Source organism: Drosophila willistoni, assembly GCF_018902025.1.
Source record: "Drosophila willistoni isolate 14030-0811.24 chromosome 2R unlocalized genomic scaffold, UCI_dwil_1.1 Seg167, whole genome shotgun sequence".
In the NCBI taxonomy this organism is placed as follows: Eukaryota; Metazoa; Arthropoda; class Insecta; order Diptera; family Drosophilidae; genus Drosophila; species Drosophila willistoni.
In genome coordinates this window covers 10285283-10305138 of record NW_025814050.1, presented here as the reverse complement: position 1 = coordinate 10305138, position 19856 = coordinate 10285283, and the positions used below count along the sequence as shown (strand labels likewise).

At 31.7% G+C, this 19856-nt stretch overlaps 1 protein-coding gene across 5 annotated transcripts in view; it reads right to left on the bottom strand.

Annotated features, from left to right (window-relative positions):
• Positions 1–19856, bottom strand: part of LOC6641869 — a 57830-nt gene that overhangs the window by 28962 nt on the left and 9012 nt on the right. For 4 of the 5 annotated variants that reach the window (XM_023176068.2, XM_023176070.2, XM_023176069.2 and 1 more), the window contains exon 2: positions 17374–17652. The exons of the other annotated variant lie outside the window; for it this stretch is intronic. In XM_023176068.2, coding sequence (XP_023031836.1) covers positions 17374–17652 — 279 coding nt within the window. The remainder of the gene's footprint in view (positions 1–17373; positions 17653–19856) is intronic. 5 annotated transcript variants of the gene reach the window in all.

Genomic DNA, 19856 nt, shown 5'->3' with positions numbered 1-19856 from the left:
TTCGATACAATCTCTTTGTTATAGGCAGTTTCAAAGTTTTAAATATCACTGAAATCTTAATCTTAATACATATTATATGTAATAAGTATAAATATTTTGAAAAATAAATTTCTTGTCTTGAAATCAACCTTAAAATTTCATCATATAAAAATCTGAAACTGATTCTAAGCCAACAGAGAGTGTTTCTACTAAAAAAAATTTAAAATGTTTGTGGTTAATTCGTAGTTCCAATTTTTAGTGTAATAAAATTTAAGCTATTGCAGGGACATTTAATTTTTAAGATTTTTTGTTAATGCACGCAATGCATTTGTTTGAATTTGCCCAATTTACCCAAATATAGGCGAATCTAGAACTGAAAAATTAAGGAACTTTGACCCTTAAAGTATGCAATGGGCTGGAAAAATAATCATTATTTATAACAAATTATACACCTTTATACACTAATTGAAAAATTATCTACAAGCAATGTTTGCTTATAGAAGTTTTTTATTCGCAGAATAATCCAAACCTCTTTATGTATGTCAAAAGGCGAATGCATGTCCTGCCGTTTGCATACTTTTAGGAGTAAACTATACTCATGTCCCACCCACTAGATCCTCCTATGATAACATATATAAATCGACAAAACCCAATATGATATACAAAAAATCTATAGCAAATGCCAAACGTGTGAGTAAGATAGTAACAAATAAAAGAACTTTGATACATTTGAGGTAAGTTAAACTTTTAGACTAACTGTAAGTGATTAAATTGAAAATACTTAAGAGTACAACGAATTCGGTTAGCCAATAGCTTATTATTTTGTATTTTTTTGGGTTCCACCAATTAAGTTAATTGAATTTACGCTTATGAGTTCCCCTGCACTTGGGTGAAATTTTCAACAACAAACTACTTCAAGAAAACAACAAAAAAAGTATCTTCAAGATATAAAACAAACAGGCAAACAGCACGTCAAGTTTAAAATTCATAAGGCCGCAACTGACAATTGCATAAGATCTTTTCATGTCGAGTAGGGAGTTAAAAGTACATCTCTACTCCTTTTCTTTTCTTACAATTATTTCTTTTTTGACTTTTTTCTTGCCTTTGATATCAAGTTAAAGTTGAGCATTGTTTCTTTATTTCATTCATTAATTTTGTTTTTGCCGCTGACACATTTTCAGATACGAGTATCTCAACGAAAACTTTCCCAAGTTTTGTTTTCATTTCGGTTGCTCTTGGTATTGTTGTTGTTTTCATAATTTGGCAACTGATTTTTTTTTTTGGTTTTTTTGTTTCAACTCATTTTGTCTTTTTCCGTAAAGTTCATTTTGAAATGTGTTAATGTTTATGTCAGAGCTTCTTTGCTGAACATTACGAAATGGCCCTCGAAACTTTAAACTTTTTCACTTTAATTGTGACCGTCAAACTTTCGCAAGTGAAATGGTTGCCAACTTTAAAAGACAAACCCAACCAAAATTAACAACAAAATAAGAAAGACAACAACAACAGCAACATAAAGTTGAGTTTAATACTCGAGGTTTTTTTCTTACTTCTTTTTTGTTTCTTTCTTTTTGTGTGTTAATTAGATTAGACCGTGAAGAGGGTCAAAAGGGTGAAGGAGAACTAACTAATTATAAAATTAGAGTAAAGCTATAAAAAAGAAGAACAAATTCTAGTAGTTGGTCTACTTAGTTGTCTATAATTTTCTATGATGCTTATAAAGCCATTTTCAACATCTTTATGGAGTTTTCTAACCATTCCACTAACTAATTATCATAAAATTCAATAAGCCACATTGTAAACATTGCATAACTCAAACGCTTCGATTGTTATGCCAAAGCAAACGTCAGAGAACCGTTAAACCAAACCAAACAATGACAACAGATTCATGTATCCGAATATACAAAAATATATATCTTCATCATCTTCTTTCTCTCTCCTCTCTAGTTGACCACATTTAACGATTGGCCACATTAATGAAATTTATGCACTCACAGATATTGTGGCATATAGGAGGGGATATCGGAGAAACAATCAGGGTATGTTTAACATAACGAAGTATAAAATACACTTACACAAGCCAAAGGTAAAAACCTACAAATACTTATTTACCAAAGGTATAGAATTTATACTCTTCTGATTTTAATTTGTTTGGAAACTATTGCTGACTGTTTATTGCTTCGCTTACTTCTTTTGATAGCAAATGTGACCACTTGGTAAGAGTATAAACATAAAAACACAAACCACAGGCATTTTAATTTTTATGTTTAAGCATGAAAAATGCTTACCAATGTCATACAGCATTGCTGGCGTAATAATTTACATCCATCAGATACAAGTTCTGTTGTGGTAATTCCGGCAAAAAAATTTACATACAAATCACGTTCATAAGTTTAAAAATACGTTTCTATATACAAAATTTACGTTAAATTTCAAAAATAACAAAAAATATTAATACTAAGCAAATTTCTTGAATGAACTTGCGTCAATAATTGGAAAACATTTGTTAATATATTATTATATGTCTCAAAGTGACTCACATCATCTGTCTTACTCTCTCTCATTCTCTCTCTCTCTCTGGCGCTGTGTATATCTGTCTGGCATGAGTAAGCAAATATGTAGATGGCGCGTGTTGAGATCTGAAGCTTTATAGAAATTTATTGGCAAAAATGTAAAAAAAAGACACTTTCGCTTAAGTGGAGAACATTTTTTTTGATATCTGTTTGTTGCATCTAATTGCTCAAATACAGAGAGAGAGAGAGAGAGACAGACAGACATTAATTAGTCATAGTTTGAGGGGCGTGGATGTTAATTGCTTAAGAGATTTTTTGTTTCTTTTTTGTTGTGGGAGTTGTCAACTAATAATGATAATAACAAAAATTTATAATCGCAGAAACTAATTCCACAAATATTGTATGTACATTCCATTTAGGACAGATATTTTTATACTATTACAATTAGTTAGTTAGGTCTAGGGAAGGTTTAAAGGGTGAAGAAAATTCGAATAATTGCCGGGAAAATCCTCAAAACAGCATTTTTCTATACAAAGCAGCATTTTTCTTTTTCCCATACAAATTTCTTTCTAAATAAAATGGAGAGTCAATTTGTAATTTTTTACCCCTGCATAAAGTTCAAATTCGCGTACGCGTTGGAGGATCTAATATCGCGTTCTGAAACTCAACAAAAGTGAAAGTGAATCACGAACGCGACAAAATTGCATAGTCTCAAAATACATAGTACATAAATAGTGTCGGCTTCGAGAAACTCAATTTTAGCTAACTTCAGTTGTTAATCTGTCAGTTGTTAAATCTTAAGTTTTGTCACAACTTAAATTATAAATATTAAGTTAAATTTCTGAACGCAATCATAATGTTTGACATTAGATTTGACAACCAACTAATATGTCAATCCATCCTGTCGTATTTCAGAGCACGGAAAAAAGTATTATTACGATATTATATCTATCTTTGCGGCTATGTGCTCGAGAACTTTCTTTACTTTGGTGATCCTTTGTGATAGTGACATTCCAAGTAATGTGCTCGTTTTTGTGATAGTGACACTACTGCTAAATGAGTGGGAAATTTTTTCACTTTGATCAATTACAATTTGCGATGCCGAGGAGAAGACGACCTGACTTAGGTCAGGGGAAATGAAAACAATTTGTGAATATTGTAAGGCGTTAAAGTACACTGGTGAATCTACTGAATTATGTTGTGCTGAAGGCAAAGTAAAATTGCCACAATTGGATCTGGTCTTTACGCTCTTGAGTTTCTGGGATTGGAAATGATTCTAAGCACTTCTTGACCAACATTCAGAAAAAGGACATCCAAATGTAAATGTGAGATTTATCGAAAATAATAGTAAAACTTCAGGCTTTATTCGCCAAAAATAGCGCAATGGCCCAGATCCTACAGGTATGCAAATTGATTGTTTGGGATGAATGCACAATGGCACAATGGCAATAAGAGGTTACTGGAGGCACTGGACAGAACGTTGAAAGATCTTCGTGATGCCGGTTCAGCTAGTATGCAAATAAAAAATGAGTTAACAAAAAAGAATCATAAAATTGATTATAAAAATCAAACAAAATCATTTTTTTTAGACAGTTGCCTGTTGACTAGTCAATAACAAAAAACGATGTTAAAATAAAAAGAGAAAAAATGTAATGTACAAATTTTTTGTTTTTCTCTGAATGTTTGATAAAAAAATAAGCAGTTTGTTTGGTATGGAAGTAATCATGATACCCGATCCCCGAGTACCGCTTGAACTAAGAAAAGGAACATATTCAAATCATCAGAATATGATTTAGATCCAGAAATAAATTTATACATTTATAAATTTAAAATACATTTTAGTATCAAAAAGAAATAAATTTAAAGGATTATTCCTGTGTCTCGAATACTAGTGCAAAATTCGAAGTTTTTTCTAAAAAAAAATATTTATGAGTTTATTTAAATTGTGTGTTCAAAAAAAAGTAACTTCGAAATGTTGAAAAAAAGTTTAACCTGTATGAACAAGAACGACATTTATAATGCGTCAGTTAATGGGGTTAAGAACAAAAGCATGGAACTTATGCATGGAAGCCTATTGAGTTAATACTTTAATTTTGGATTTTGGTATTAAGGAATATATCAAGAAATTTAATTATGTGTCCTGATGGACTTTGCATATCGAGTTCATACTTTAATTTTGGATGTTAGTATTAAGGAAAATATTCAAGTATGGAAACAATTCATCACGATAATAACAAAAAACGATGTTAAAATAAAAAGAGAAAAAATGTAATGTACAAATTTTTTGTTTTTCTCTGAATGTTTGATAAAAAAATAAGCAGTTTGTTTGGTATGGAAGTAATCATGATACCCGATCCCCGAGTACCGCTTGAACTAAGAAAAGGAACATATTCAAATCATCAGAATATGATTTAGATCCAGAAATAAATTTATACATTTATAAATTTAAAATACATTTTAGTATCAAAAAGAAATAAATTTAAAGGATTATTCCTGTGTCTCGAATACTAGTGCAAAATTCGAAGTTTTTTCTAAAAAAAAATATTTATGAGTTTATTTAAATTGTGTGTTCAAAAAAAAGTAACCTCGAAATGTTGAAAAAAAGTTTAACCTGTATGAACAAGAACGACATTTATAATGCGTCAGTTAATGGGGTTAAGAACAAAAGCATGGAACTTATGCATGGAAGCCTATTGAGTTAATACTTTAATTTTGGATTTTGGTATTAAGGAATATATCAAGAAATTTAATTATGTGTCCTGATGGACTTTGCATATCGAGTTCATACTTTAATTTTGGATGTTAGTATTAAGGAAAATATTGAAGTATGGAAACAATTCATCACGACCGAGCTTGCCTATTGAGTTTTCATCACTTTAAGTTTGAATTATAATATAAAGGAAAATATAACCCATTAAAGTATTTAAAGTGGGTCTCGCCGCTTTCGTTTGGAAACGTTTTAAAGCGTTTTAAAATCAAAAAAAAAAAAAGGAAACAGTTGTTGCCTTGAGAGAGCTCAACAAATGAATGAGAAAATCGTCGAGTGGGCCTGCTTTTATACCCGTAAAAAGCAGAGCCTGCTATGCCCTGTTGGAGACGAAAATGCTACTTTTTTTTGGAGGTGAGTAACTTTGTCTAACATCGATAACGAAAGTATCGATTAAAAGAAAGATTATCGTTCATACCCTAAAATTTCATCGGATAGTAAAGTCCAAATTTAAAAAAAAAGAAAACATGAAATGTATAACTAATTAACGATATATTTTTCTTTTGTATTCGTGCACAAATAATATGAATAAATGGGGCTTTAAATGCCAATCAATAAATTCGGTACACATAATCGTATTGTCATTGCGAAGTTTTAACATTTTTTCACTGAAATGTTAATTTACACAAATCGTATTTTGCCTTAGATAAGTTCTTCAGTCATTTTCCGTGATTTGGATAAATCAAGTCGAGTAAAGTCAATTCATTTCCCTAATAACATACATAATTCCCAACAAACAATTCTTTTCCAGAAAGCTCATTTGAACAATCGACATTTCACAGAAGTGAAAACTAATATTGAGATGAGTCATTCCATGATATGCTCATAAAATAAATGAGTTAAGTTTCAGGTTCTTGCCTTTAAAACAGAAAATGGATAAGTTTTGCATTTTATGTAACACAGATATTAACAATATAAAAGCAAAAGGTTTTTTTAAGATTTCAGAACTGATTAGATATAAGCCGAAGGCCATAATTGCTAGAGTTTGTAAAATATATGTAAGTTTAGTTAAAAGTTTACAACTATATCCTATACTCATAATAATAATAATAATATTTTTACTACAATTAAGCTACTGGGACACCATCAACAAATTTTAAAAGTACTACAAAACTTCTCAAAAGTTTATTTTTTAGCTTTAACTAAGTTTACTTAAACTCGCAGCTATATAATTTAAAACAACTCTCGATTGAAAACAATTCAAAGGTCTTCACATATAAAATAATATAATTTCAAACAATTCTCTAAGAATTCTCTTCAAAGGTTTTTATATTCGTGTTAATCATAAATCGGTGCACAAAATATTAGCTAAACTTTGTGTTTTTAAGTTGTTAGGCAAAATATTGTTTTGCATTTATTCAAATATGAATGTATTTGCAAACTGGATTGTTCCAATCAATATCCGCTTAGCAAATTTTAGTTAAATATTTAATCTTTGAACTGGTTACTAGCCTATACTTGATATTAAAATTGGTTCTATGACCTTTAAGAAAGTTTAAAAATTTCTTTAAAAATTCCAAAAATTGTGTGCGGTTTGGCTTATTTTTATTCATTTTCAATGAGATAGACTAATTGCTGAAGCACTTAAATATTTAAGTTTCGGATAAGATTCAAATAAAAACCAGTTCGTATGACACTTTCATATTTCTGTATTTTCTTTGACTCTTGTTATCCATATCTCATTAGACTCTATTTATATATATGTACTTGTCTCTTTTTTTTTCATTTTAATTAAACACCCAAACCAAACCAGATGTCCCCAATTTTCCAAGCTCTCAAGACTTAAGCTCTTAAGTTAACCAACTGAACTGAACTGAACTAAATGAACCAAAAACAGAGTTTTTTTTTCATTCAAGTTAATTTCATTAGTGGTTGTCGCGTCTTAGACTTGGTCTCCACTCATGATGCAGACTAAGTAGCTGGGAGCCAGACGCTTTGGACACACTTTCGTTGATGCGTCGAAATGACGCGCCAAAAGCCGGTGAATCCGATCCATAGCGACCTGCTACGACTTTCACACGTGTATCTGAGTATACACTACATACTATACGCGCCATATCTTGTATTCATTGACTTTATTTACCAGCCACACACGATCTTGTGTGTCTGTGTGCGTTTGATTGAAGAAGACGCTTCGTGGTTGATGGTTTTCTTTCTATTTCTTATTTATTTATTTTTTTTCTTTTTGCAAATTACTTTCATTTTCTGTGTTGTTTTTTTTTGTTGTTTGTATCTATCTTTTCTGTAGTCTCTTTTCTGTTTTGCTTTAGAAATTTTTCAGTGAAAATTTCCTTACTTGGCTAACAAGTCATTGACAAACTGCCAACTTTAAAAGCCAAACTTGTGGACAGCTCAGGATTTAAGACAACCAACGACAACGACGACCAAGTCCACGACCACTCCCTGGGTCTGGCTTAAGTGTGTCATGCAAATTGTTGTATGTTGCTGTTGCTGTTGATGTTGCTGTTCGTTCTCTCAGTCTGTCTGTAATTTGATATTGTCATTAGTTTCATGTGCGCACTCGACTGTGGCCCCTAGTAACTCGGACAAGGAAGTATCTTTGTATCTTTTACACATGCGACTCGCTGCACTTGACAGCAGCGATTATGTTTCCCTTGTGTGGGTGGGTGGATGGTTGGATGGATGGATGTGTGGTTGGGGCATGGGCATGAGGACATTTCCATTCCCTATGCATTATGCATGCCATGACGCTCATTAGTGCGGCTTGTTGACTAACAAAAAAAAATAAAACCAGGCAAAAATGGAGCAGGCAATGTGAAGGAGACGTCACAAGGCGGAAGACCTTTTAATGGGCCAAAAAGAACAATAGGCTAAAATTGCACTCGAGGCTACTTTAACTTGGCCTTTTTCACATCTAGTTCTCATCTCGTTTCACTCTACTAAATTAGTTGGAAAATCTCTACAAATTGTCACTTCTCAATGACAAAACTTTTGAGAGATTACATCAAGTTTCGGCGGCAAAAAGCACTTAACTCTTAATGTCAAATGTCAGTTTAGTGAAATATTTTTAAATAAATTTTTATTTTCAAACTTTTCCAATGATTTCGCAAAAAACCCCAAAATATATGTATGTATATGTATCTATAAATAAACGAAGAAGCCGTAGAAATTAGCTTAACTTTTTTTTTTTTTTAAATGAAGAATGACACTTTTAGTGCCCCAAACAAAAAAAAAAACGAAAGTCAACAATTGGTCGTTCAATTGGGTTGAGATATGCTGAGAGAAAAAAGTGTTGACAGTTTGGTTAATGACGTTGAAATGTGAAAAAGACAGAAAAACGAATGATATTGTTATGAAAAATGCCAGACTGTAGGTTGATTAGGTTGTCATTTTAAATCCAAATGGTTCAGAGCAGTAGACAATATAGATTACTGGTTAGGAACAAATATAGAATTTAGTTAATAAAGTTATCTTAGATTCACAAATTCTCACAAATTATTTGAGTGTTTGAAATCAAGAAAATGGAAACTATTAGAAACTGATTACATTAGTATTTGATTGAAACTGAGACTAGGATTTGGTTTTAAATGATATAAAGTGTAACCATTCACAAAATATAATAAATTTGTTATAAGCAAAGCAATATAAAAGATATTTACTTTTTAGTTTAACATTCTTACGATTCGCGAAACTAAGAGATGACAATTTTTCATTTCCGATCCAATTTTCCGAATGATGTTTACATTTTGTATTCAAAAGTGAATTATTCTCGTTTCTCTTCTCAAAATTTTGCTATATAAGCAAACTATTTTCATATCAAACTAGTTGATGCTCAAAGCAAGACATCTTCTTCATGTGACTGAAAATTTTTTTATATATTTTTGGGAACTTCATACTTTTATGCAATTGAAACTTGTTTGTTTACATTATATTAAGCTAGCTGAATCGGATTCTTTAATGTATGGTATCGAACACTCCATTAAGAGAATCATTTTTCACCAAACAACGTATCATTTACTCTTTAATCATTTCCTCTTCTCGTTATTACCTTTTTAAGGTCTGAGCTTTGTTGGACCGGTGCATGTTAGCCACACCAATGAAATACTCGTATCAAAACCAAAAATGACTTCCTGCATACTTATCTCACATGCGCCCCACCCCAGACAATTAATCAAAACCTGGAAGAAGAAACAACATTCACGCGATCACCGACTAACATGAATTCATGTAGAAGGAGACCAATAATGCATTCCCATTGATAGCTTCAAGAGCTTCCTTTACCGAAAATGTTTAGATACTTGCTTACTTACTCACTGTTCATCGATGATAAGGTAATCAAAACTTACTAACGTCACTCAAGACATTGAAGAATGCAGTTCTTTCCACTTTTTTGTTTTATTTGTATTTCAAGTGTTGTTAACTTACCTGGAAAGAGAAAGGAATATGTATGTATGCATTATTTATAAGGAAATGAGTCGAAATGAGTATCGGAACTAAGTATAGTAAATTAGTCTACAAGGCCTAAGATCACCAAGTGGCACCCGCGTCATTCATTCATCCATATGTGTGATATATGTGAATGTGTGTGTGTGTGTATAGTATATATGTGAACGTATTGGACATTTAATTAAGTGCGAACAAAATGTTGTTTCTGTTAAATACAATATATATATACAATGTAGATAGATAGATATAGAGGCCAGCGAACTCTTTGCGCGTCAGAGAGCAAAATGAGAGGCCTTAATTACCCAACACAGACACTTCCGCTGCATTAAGCCCAGAGCGATAAAATAGTGCTGAAAGGAGAATTTTATTACAAAATGGAATCTATATAACAGAACATATTAATCATAAATAAATAAAAAAATGTCCTTTCAACGAATAGAGGATATAAGTTACTTGTGATCTTGCATCAATTAGAAAAGGTTTTCTTTAAAGCTTATTCTTAGTCAAAGACTAACTTTCATTTCTTTCGATATAGCTTTGATAAGATTTTGATGGCAAGTTACCTTACTTTGTTGAGAAAAAACTCTACAGACATTTTATATAGAAAGTAAAACTTTAAAGTTAATACACTTTGAAAATAATACAAAAGCAATGCACTTTATTCAGATATTTCTTAAGACGCTTGAGGGAAAGGAAAGAGATTTATTTGCTTTGTATTTAATATTAAAGATATTAAATATTTTATCATATCTTTTTAATGTCTTTTTTTTATGAATTATATTGAAATGAACATTGCACTTTGATTTTGTTTGTACCATGGATATTTTATTTTTATAGATATATTATATATTTTACTCTTGCGATTCTTTCGATATCTAAAAAGTAGCCATTGACCGCTGCTTTAATGGTTTATCAATCTGAATACGTATTTTATTATAATTAATATCGAGTTCAGAGTAAGTTGGTCCATTTAAATTCCATTTTAGAAATGGCCTAAGTATTTTACTTATGATAGATTTTTTTTTACAATAATCTTAAGTTATATCATTTTGGATACTCCAATCCGCAAGTTCTCAATAGTCAAAGACTTTCCAACATTACTATTTTCAATATTTACCATGTTTCTGTGTCTGGCAGCTGTCTGCTATGCTGCTGTTTGAATTGTGGCAATGTCTGGTTGCATGGTGTAAGATAACATGCAACACATTGACCCTGAGTGAAATATAAATCCATACAAAGCAAAGGCATTGTCTGCCTTTTGCTACCTTCTGTTGTTGTCTCTTCATTTTTGAAGTTTGAAACCATAAATAATATAGAAGAAAATATCTGTCTCTTTAAAAGCGGAAGATGGAAGTAGCGCACCTTCTTCTATTTCCATCTACCCACCTAAAAAATCTATGCAAGGTCTAATATAACATCCATTAATCTCTAAATAATTTTCATTGACAGCCGCAACATGTAAAATGTCACCTCCAAAACCAAAACCAAAAAAAAAAAAATGAACAACCTACAAACCAAAAACGAAACTTGAAATATTTTTCAAGTCATTTTTAGCCAAATTTGGCCAACAACCAAAAATGGTTAAACAATTTTTTGGTTAAACCAGCGCGTGGACAACAAGAAGAAAAACAAAAACAAAAAACAACTAAAAACACTTTAATTTGCTTAAATTTTTGGTTTCATTTTCGTGTCCATAAATTAAAGTTTCCACTTGCCAGTTGCTCGTTGACTTTGGCATTAGAAGAAAACCAAATGGAATCGAATCAACATGAATAAGTTTATCAGCCGATCTTTATCTTATCTGGGTTAGACAATGTTGCTTGGCTTTATTTGTTTTTGGTTTCTCAGCTGTTGATGTAATTTTTTTTAATTTATGCCTTAAATTTCATGTGTTAATTGCGTCACTGGAAAAAATTGAACAAAAGTTTTCATTAGCGCCATGCTGGGTCGTTCGGTTGGCGGCCGGGGCGGAAGGGGGCTGTGTGGGAGTTGCACCACATTGGGAGAGTAGGCTTTTAAGTGATTAAGGTCAGACCTCCAATTAGAAGACCAATAAATGAAAGTGGGTGAACTGTTTGCTTATTTTTATTTTATTTTTTTGCCTTAAGTAAAGAGGAAAATGGAAATTACTTTGGCGGCATCTTTGTAGTTCTATGGCAGACCAATATAAATTTCAAATGAAGTTGGCAAAAAATAACATAAATGATAATTTCCTTAGAACTGTTCATAAAAAATCCAACTTAAATGATATAAGAGACATTTTCTTTTATTATCCAAGCTAACGCAGCTTTAGTTTAGACTCTCTAAGGATAACTTTTCATTTATCTAGTAAAGGGCTCTAAGTCTAGCCTCCAGCAGAGACATTACAGAATCAGCTATTAAAGGATAATTTTAATGAGCTTCATCAGCTTCTTGATACTTTGTGATTATTTTTAAACTGTTGACAACTTCGCAATGGAAAGATGGGTATATGTACTCTGACTAGCATGATGATCGAAATCCATTCAGCTTCGAACTCTAAATCCGAAATTTAATCCAACTAAAGAAATATATTGAATATAGTATATAAGATTTTCATTGGCAGAAATGGAGACCTAATCCTTGCGAGAGCTAATAAAAAATGATAATTTTCGATTATTTGAGTTAACTACGGATCTTTTATAAGTACTATTAAGTTAACTACGGATATTTCATAAGTACTACACGCACTTTAATATAGCAAAGTAAGTAATTCAATTTAAATTGAAAAAAAACTGGTTATATATTGCTTTAGCCACGTAATTCAATTTCATGCCTACTGTTAAAACACAAACGAAAAAACAATTTTCTTTCGTATCCATTTCAATTAAATATTTACAACTATTTGCAACATATGGACGGCCACAAATTTAATGGAATCTGCTACCTATATCCCGCATGACAATTGACTGAAGTCATCAAAATCAACAAGCGCAAAAAACGAAGAAAAAAAGTAGAAAAATATTTAAAATTAATATCAGTTGTTGGCCCAACCAACCAACTGTCACATGTTGTCTTAAAACACAACAAAAACGACAGGCCAAAAGCAAAAACAAAAAAATAAACGAGTAAACGGAAAAAAGCGACAACATTTGCCTGACCCTAACGAACCATATCGAAAAGGCAACAAAAGGAATTCGCCATTCCAATATTCGGTGGAAAAACAAGTGGAAATGCCCATTGCCAATACCATGGCCCATAACAGGCCAAGCCACGCTGGGAGAGGATGTGAATATGCCATTGTTTTCTGTTGGAATTGAAAAAACAAAAAAATCAAACTGACATCTGCCTGGGATTTTTGTTTAGACAAAAGTCCTTTTTTTAAAATCTTAAAATTTTACTTCCGCTCTCTTGGATTTGATTTATCAGTCCCGCTGGCCATATTAAATCCATTGCATATTAAATATGATTTTAAGGCCGACAAAAAAATATATGTATAATAAAAATGGCTAAAGAAAAATGGTATTCAATTGAATTTTATGTCGCAGTGGTTTACTTACGGTTTTCTCTTTTTCTTACCACCCTGTAAGCAGGGGTTAAAATGGTATATTAGGGGTAATAAGAATGTGGCATGAAGAATAAATTTTCACTTATCATTCCTCGTTTCAGAGTGGATTTCCATAGAGAATAATATTATTTTGGGAACGTGTTTTAAGTCCACGTATGTATGTAGATATTGAATACTAAAATTAAATTTATGAAATTTGTTCTACCAGAATTAAGTTCAAAACTTCTTCTTCAATCACTTTTGACCTATTTAAAGAAAAGTCTCCTTATGAAGATTCTATTGATTAAAGCCTATCTTAGATTAAGGAAAAATAGATGAAAACGCGAAGACATTTACTACCAATAAGTGAAAATTACTACCTAAAGGCAAACAAGAATCAGTAATAAAACAGGTGAGAAGAAAGTTGAAATTACTTTGATTCTATAATGTTTAGCTATGAATTTGAAATTCATTGTAAAGGGTATTCGAAAGACGTTGCTCAGCTTAAATGGTTATTCTTTATTTTTACTGCACCCAACAATAAATTGCCTTTATATATAGATTTTGCTGATGCTGCGGCTGCATTTATCCCCTTACCCTCATTTAAGTCAGTCTCTGTCTCTCTCTCTCTCTCTCTTTTTGTGTGTGTCTATCTTTTTCCATCCTTCACTTGTGACTTTTGCCATTTTTCGTTGCCTTGCGGCAGTTTAAGTCTGTCTGAGGGAGGAACCTGTTTTGCCCCGAAGTCTTCCTTTTCTTGTGTTTTGCTTCAGAAATCGAATTTTATAGAAGAAATAGCATAAAAAGAAGAAAAAAACGAAAACGAAGGAAATTTGATTGATATCGTTTAGGCTTTTTATGTAAGTCAAAATGCTTTGGAACCGCAAATTTCATTAACTTTTAGCAGCTGTCCCCCTTTTCCTACTCCTTATCCGCTCCTCTGTCGATTGGCCAACAGATGCCATAATTAATAGCCATGTGGAGTTGTTTTTGTTTCTCTTTACTTCTATTTTTTGGTGTATAGACAAAACTGCCCCAAAGGCAAAATGAAGAAAAAAAAAGTATGTAATTACATGAACAATTTACAACACATGCCTGTTTTGATCATCAGTTTGAATTCGATTTTTAATTAACATTTTATAGACTCTAAGAACAAATCTCGTTTTTATCTCATTTAAAACCACAGTTTTGACTAACATTTTTGAGTCTCTTGTTGTTGTCAGTCTTTTGAGAATGAATTTGACATAAGATTAGTTTTCTGTGTTCTATCACCGATCTAAAACCATGTTTATTATGGCAATTTAAAGTGAACAGTAAATTTTTTGAAAAATAATTCGCATAATCTACATTTTGTTAAGTATTTTGAAATTTTTTTCCGTTTTTTGTGGTATTTTGTTATTTTGAGGTCAACAAAGCCGCAACTCCTTTCTTTTTACTATGGCAAATTGCTGACTAATCTTGCAAAATAGTTTCGAAAGGGTAAAAAATAGTGCCAAAATGACCTTATTAAATCAGAGTTTAAGTTTCTAGGTACTCTATCTTGAAAGGTTTCTGGCGATTAAAGATGTAGATAAAGAAATATAGATATAAAATAAGGTAAAGTTTCTTTCATTATTTTTGATATTTTCTGCATATTTTGGCTTCCTTTTTGAACACAAAAAGAATTTAAAGTTTTGCTAGGTCTTTAAATAACAAATCATAAGGAATTTAAACAATTTTCTCCTTCGGTGCAATATCAAATGTTAATATATTTCCCAACAATACTTATATTATAAAAATCTTTTATATTTTGATTATGTAAAACTGATTTTTGAATGGATTTAATGGCCAGAAAATAGATTTAAAGTTGTCAGAGTTAAAAAAGTATTTACTATTCATTAATCTTTTTAAAGGAAAATTGAATATTCGATTTTAGTTTGGCAGGGAAAGCTTCCTGGCTATATTTTTTCATATCTGTTTTAATACTTGACTCATTATTTATGCCATTTTACTAGCCTCATACGTGGAAAACAACTCTCTAACCACTTTATGGCTTCAAAAAATACAAAAAAAAAACTCTTTTTTTCCGCTACACACTTCGTATCAAATAATATTTTTCTCATATCATTTATGTGTTTATTTTTTGCAGCAGCTTTTTGACTGCCCATTAAGCCAGACAGACACTCTATCACGCAATGTTCTACTTCGTTTGGCATACAATTTACACTGGACTGTCAAATCAAAAAGACAACAGAATAGAGACGGGAAATCAGAAAACAGCAACCGTCAAAGCATTTCAAAATGAAATTGAAAATTACAAACGAAAGATCTGCAAAACTAAAACCAAAACCAAGACCCAAGAGTATCTGCCAGATACTTTACAACTGTAAACCGGTTCACATGGCTGAGCTCGACTCTTTTTTGGTGGAGGCGCGGAAAACCTGTCCAGCGATTTGCTCTGCTCTCCGAAGACAATAATATAATGGCTCGACAAGTCCAAGCTGCCAGCCTCAATGGCGCATCAATTATGTTAATGAAGCTTAAAATGTGTCTTGATATTGAAAACTCAAAAACTACCAAACTAGAAAAAAAAACTCGAAACAAAACAAAACACAACAAAAACTTGTCCAGTCGGCCGGCAGCCGGTTTTTCTTTTGTCAGCTGCCGATCTCTGGAACAATGCAGAAATGAAAAAAAAAACTTCTTTAGCTGCAATTTGCATATGTCGACCTTTACCTAGCTTGAAAAACTCTTTTGAGTCACACTCTAGGCGGTATTTGTCATTTTCCCATCGATTACATTCTTAAGCGACCGAGCTTTGTTTCATTATGTTTCTAGCTCAAAGACAACCTCATGTACCTAAAGCCTAAGTATATATACTCTGTCTGACCCTGAGCTGATTTATCTTAGTTAGTTTATGGCCTGCTTGGATTATAGAGCAATCTAAAGTGGTTTTTTTTTTGACCACTAAAAAAGTGGCAATGGAAAACATTACAATGGTATTTTAGATAGTTTTGAAAAATTAACTCTTTAATCTATAATTTCAAATATTGTCAATATCGGATGAACAATATATTAGGCACTTTTGAAAACAATCAATAGGTGTACTTGTGTTTATGAGCTCGATAATCAAAACTTCCGAATTTCAGCTTCAAACGTGTAGAGCCTTAGATTTAGACTATAATGAGGTAAATTTTAGATTCTACATCCTAGAGATATTTTGCGAGAGGAAAGTGTATACATATTAAATATATGTATTATGTAGATCGTTGAAATTGACCCAAACTTATATGATCGAACTGTGTTTATTGAATATAAAAATTGCAAGTCAAGATGTAAAGAAAAACCTAATAATGAGTAATTGTTTATTTCAGAACTTTTCCTGATATGAAGCTTACACAATGAATTTGAAATACTTACTATGCTGCAAAATAACTATTAAACTAACTAACTATCTAACAATAACTAACGATGTGACTAACTTAGAAATTCTCTCTGCAAAGTCATTGTAATGTTTATTACTGGCTCAAATCAGTCCCTATTTATGATGATATAACCCCAATATCCATAATATTTTACTTTGATTGAAATGTTTTCGAAATTCCAATGTGCAAAAATCTCTACCTGCAAATGATTCCCTGTCTATATATACAAATTATTTTGCTCTACTAAAATGCATATATATGTAGGTACATGTATATCTAACCCCCCACATAAAGTGCAATGTTTTTTTGCATGCTCAAGTTATGCTTGGTGGATTTTATTGGTGCAGTTGCTCTTGTGACGAGGGGTGGATGGATGGATGGTTGGTTGGTTGCCTTGGCAAAGTCAATTGCTGGCATTTAGCTATAGAAGAAGGTTTACGATTATGATTGCGATTATGATTATAATAATAATAATGATGATGATGATGTTTATAACATTTTATTTGCAGCGCTGAGCTTTCAAAACGGTGCATAAAAAGTTTGTATGTGTGTGTGTCTATATATATTTTGGCTTATAACAAGTATCCATAACCAAACTAAACCAACAAAATATTTAGGGGGGTAAAAGCAAAGGAAAAAAAATACATTTTATATGTAAATAGTTCATTCACTAAGTAGTCCGAAACCTTTTTTTAAAAGCTACCAAAACCATGCCAAAGAGAACAATAGAACCAAAAAACAAAAAGTAACTGAAGTAAGCGAATTCTATATAGTGGAATCATGTCATATATAGCCTACCATATCGGGCCTGAAGTAGACTTGTTGCGTATACATGGAACTTTTCAGCGAAGATGTTTTATCCGGAAAGAGAATGCATTTGCCGGGCATTGTCGATGTTCCATTTGGTGTGGCTGTTATTGTTCCTGCTTGTCCAGCTGTTCCTGGATGATGATGATGGCCAACACCCAGATCGGTTTTCTGGGCTGTCAGACTGCTGGTGGAATTGACTTTGGAGGCGTGTGAAAGGCGTTTCATATGTGTCCACATCTGATGCCAAGGCGCCGACGAAGTTTCTTTCTAAATGGGTTTTTTTTCGTTTTTGTTTTTATTTTTTAGTTTGGCGATCGGATTTGTGTGTTTGTGGTAGAGGGGGACAGAGTATTGGGTGGAAAGAGTATTGAGTATTCGGTTTGTTTTTGGTAGAAAAGTGTTGGTTGTTTGTATGTTTTGTTGTTTGGTTGTTGGTTTTTTTTTGTTGTTTTTTTTTGGTGGAGGGTACAAAAAGAACAGAAATAAATGGAATTTTTCTTTATTGATTGTAATTGCCAATTTCAAAACAATTTGTAAGAACTAAAATATATGTACCTAAGTTTATAATTTATTCGAAATAAAATTTAAGGCTTATAACTCTTGTTTAAATGTAGAATGTGTTTCTTGTAAGGTTTTTTTATAAATATAAAGTTTTTTATCTCAAGTGGTATAGAATAAATATATTGAGCGAGATTTATTGCCCATTAAAAACTCATGAATATTTCTTACAAAAATCCATCGAACAATTTTTAACACAATTAATTATTAAACATTTAATAATTTAAGATATAATGAATACGAAAAATCTATTCATATATTTGTATTCTTTTTAAATTTATGTATAAAAATTTATATTTCTGAGTAAAATTCTAGGAAATTATTTTTTAATTTTATAAAAAGTCTTGAAAATGTTATGAAATGATAGTTGTCTCACGTTTTTTCAATCGGACAAATCTATTAATATAGAATCGGAGATACTTTTCCGCTTGACGATCTCCCATTGTACCTAACTTAATCACTTTTACTAACTTCTTTCAACGGGGTAACCAATCACCCATATAAATGAGATCAAATAGTTTCTATATGACAAATTTTTCTGTTATGTGATAGTTCATTCTTTATTCTAAATGGTTTTCTCTTCAACGAAAAGTTTATAATATAGTAACTTGATATATCTGATTCATTGAGCTGGAATAACTGCGCAAATTCTTAGTGATAAGAAATATAAATATATTCTTATTTACTTCCTCTATAGGGAGAATCTATAAATAGATAATATTTGAATCATGATGGATGCAAAGTTACAAACTTTTTCCATTTCCTTTCGTTTAAAGAAAACCCTTTGAAAAAAAGAAGATTATTTTGATATGCAGCTTATATTAAATTGTTAACAGTTTCCTTTTTTGTTTGCTTAAACATTTTATCTCTCTATTTTTATAAGAATTTTCTAACCACAAATCATGTTTGTGTATGCCTGATTCGCCCCCATTAGATTTCTCTTGGCTTGGGGTGGCTAAGTAGTTTCATACATAAAGCTCACGCACTTAGCACTCACTCAACACCCGGTGCCCGGCACCCGGCACCCAAGATCTCCCCCCCTGTTTCACACATCCCCATGCATACATATATACATATGTATGTACATTGTACATGTGTTGTACATACTATATGGATGTTTGTATATAAGCATTTCCTCAACCACCTTATGATGTCATCATACCAAACGCCAACGCTTTACCAATTTTAATTTTATTTGCGTTAACTGTAATTTGGTTTTTAGTAAGTACAGGGTATGATGTCAACAGTCTGGCGGGTGGTTGGCGTCTCATTGACGGCCGTTTCTGTTTAAAACACAAAAAAAACAAGGCACAAAACAAAAACGGCTGCTTCAAGATAAGGTGGCATTCTTGTGTATGTTCCGTGATAAGTTTTCGTTATAATTATAACAATTTGCTTGATAGTCATTGACTAATTTAAAGAACTGCTGCCTGATTTGAAGGAACAATTTATGAGCAAGCATTCGCTTGTTGAGGTAGGTGAGCTATTTTTATATAGAGGTTTTGTTTCATTAGATGAGACTATCACAGTGAGTCATCTTGAATTGAACTTGAAGAGCCACAAAGATTTCAAGGCAAGATTTGAAAGGCATTTCTATGCAGTCTGAGAAATGAAAACTTTTTAATGGGATCTTAGCAATCTTTAACATTTTCTCTAATTATTAATTGATTTTTGTTTGAAATTGGAATCAACCCAAGATATTTACCTAATTTGGACTTTGAATGTTAAAGAATTTTATAACTTGTTATAGATATATATTTATCTGAATGCTCTTAAGGCGGATCTTTGTTATCATTTTCGTAAGTGATATAGGTTAGTTTTAGAAGTTTTTGGGGGAACATTTCCCAAAAAGGTGAAATAACCTATATAAAGCCTGAAATGAGTTTTTCAAATAGTACTGATTTTTTATATAC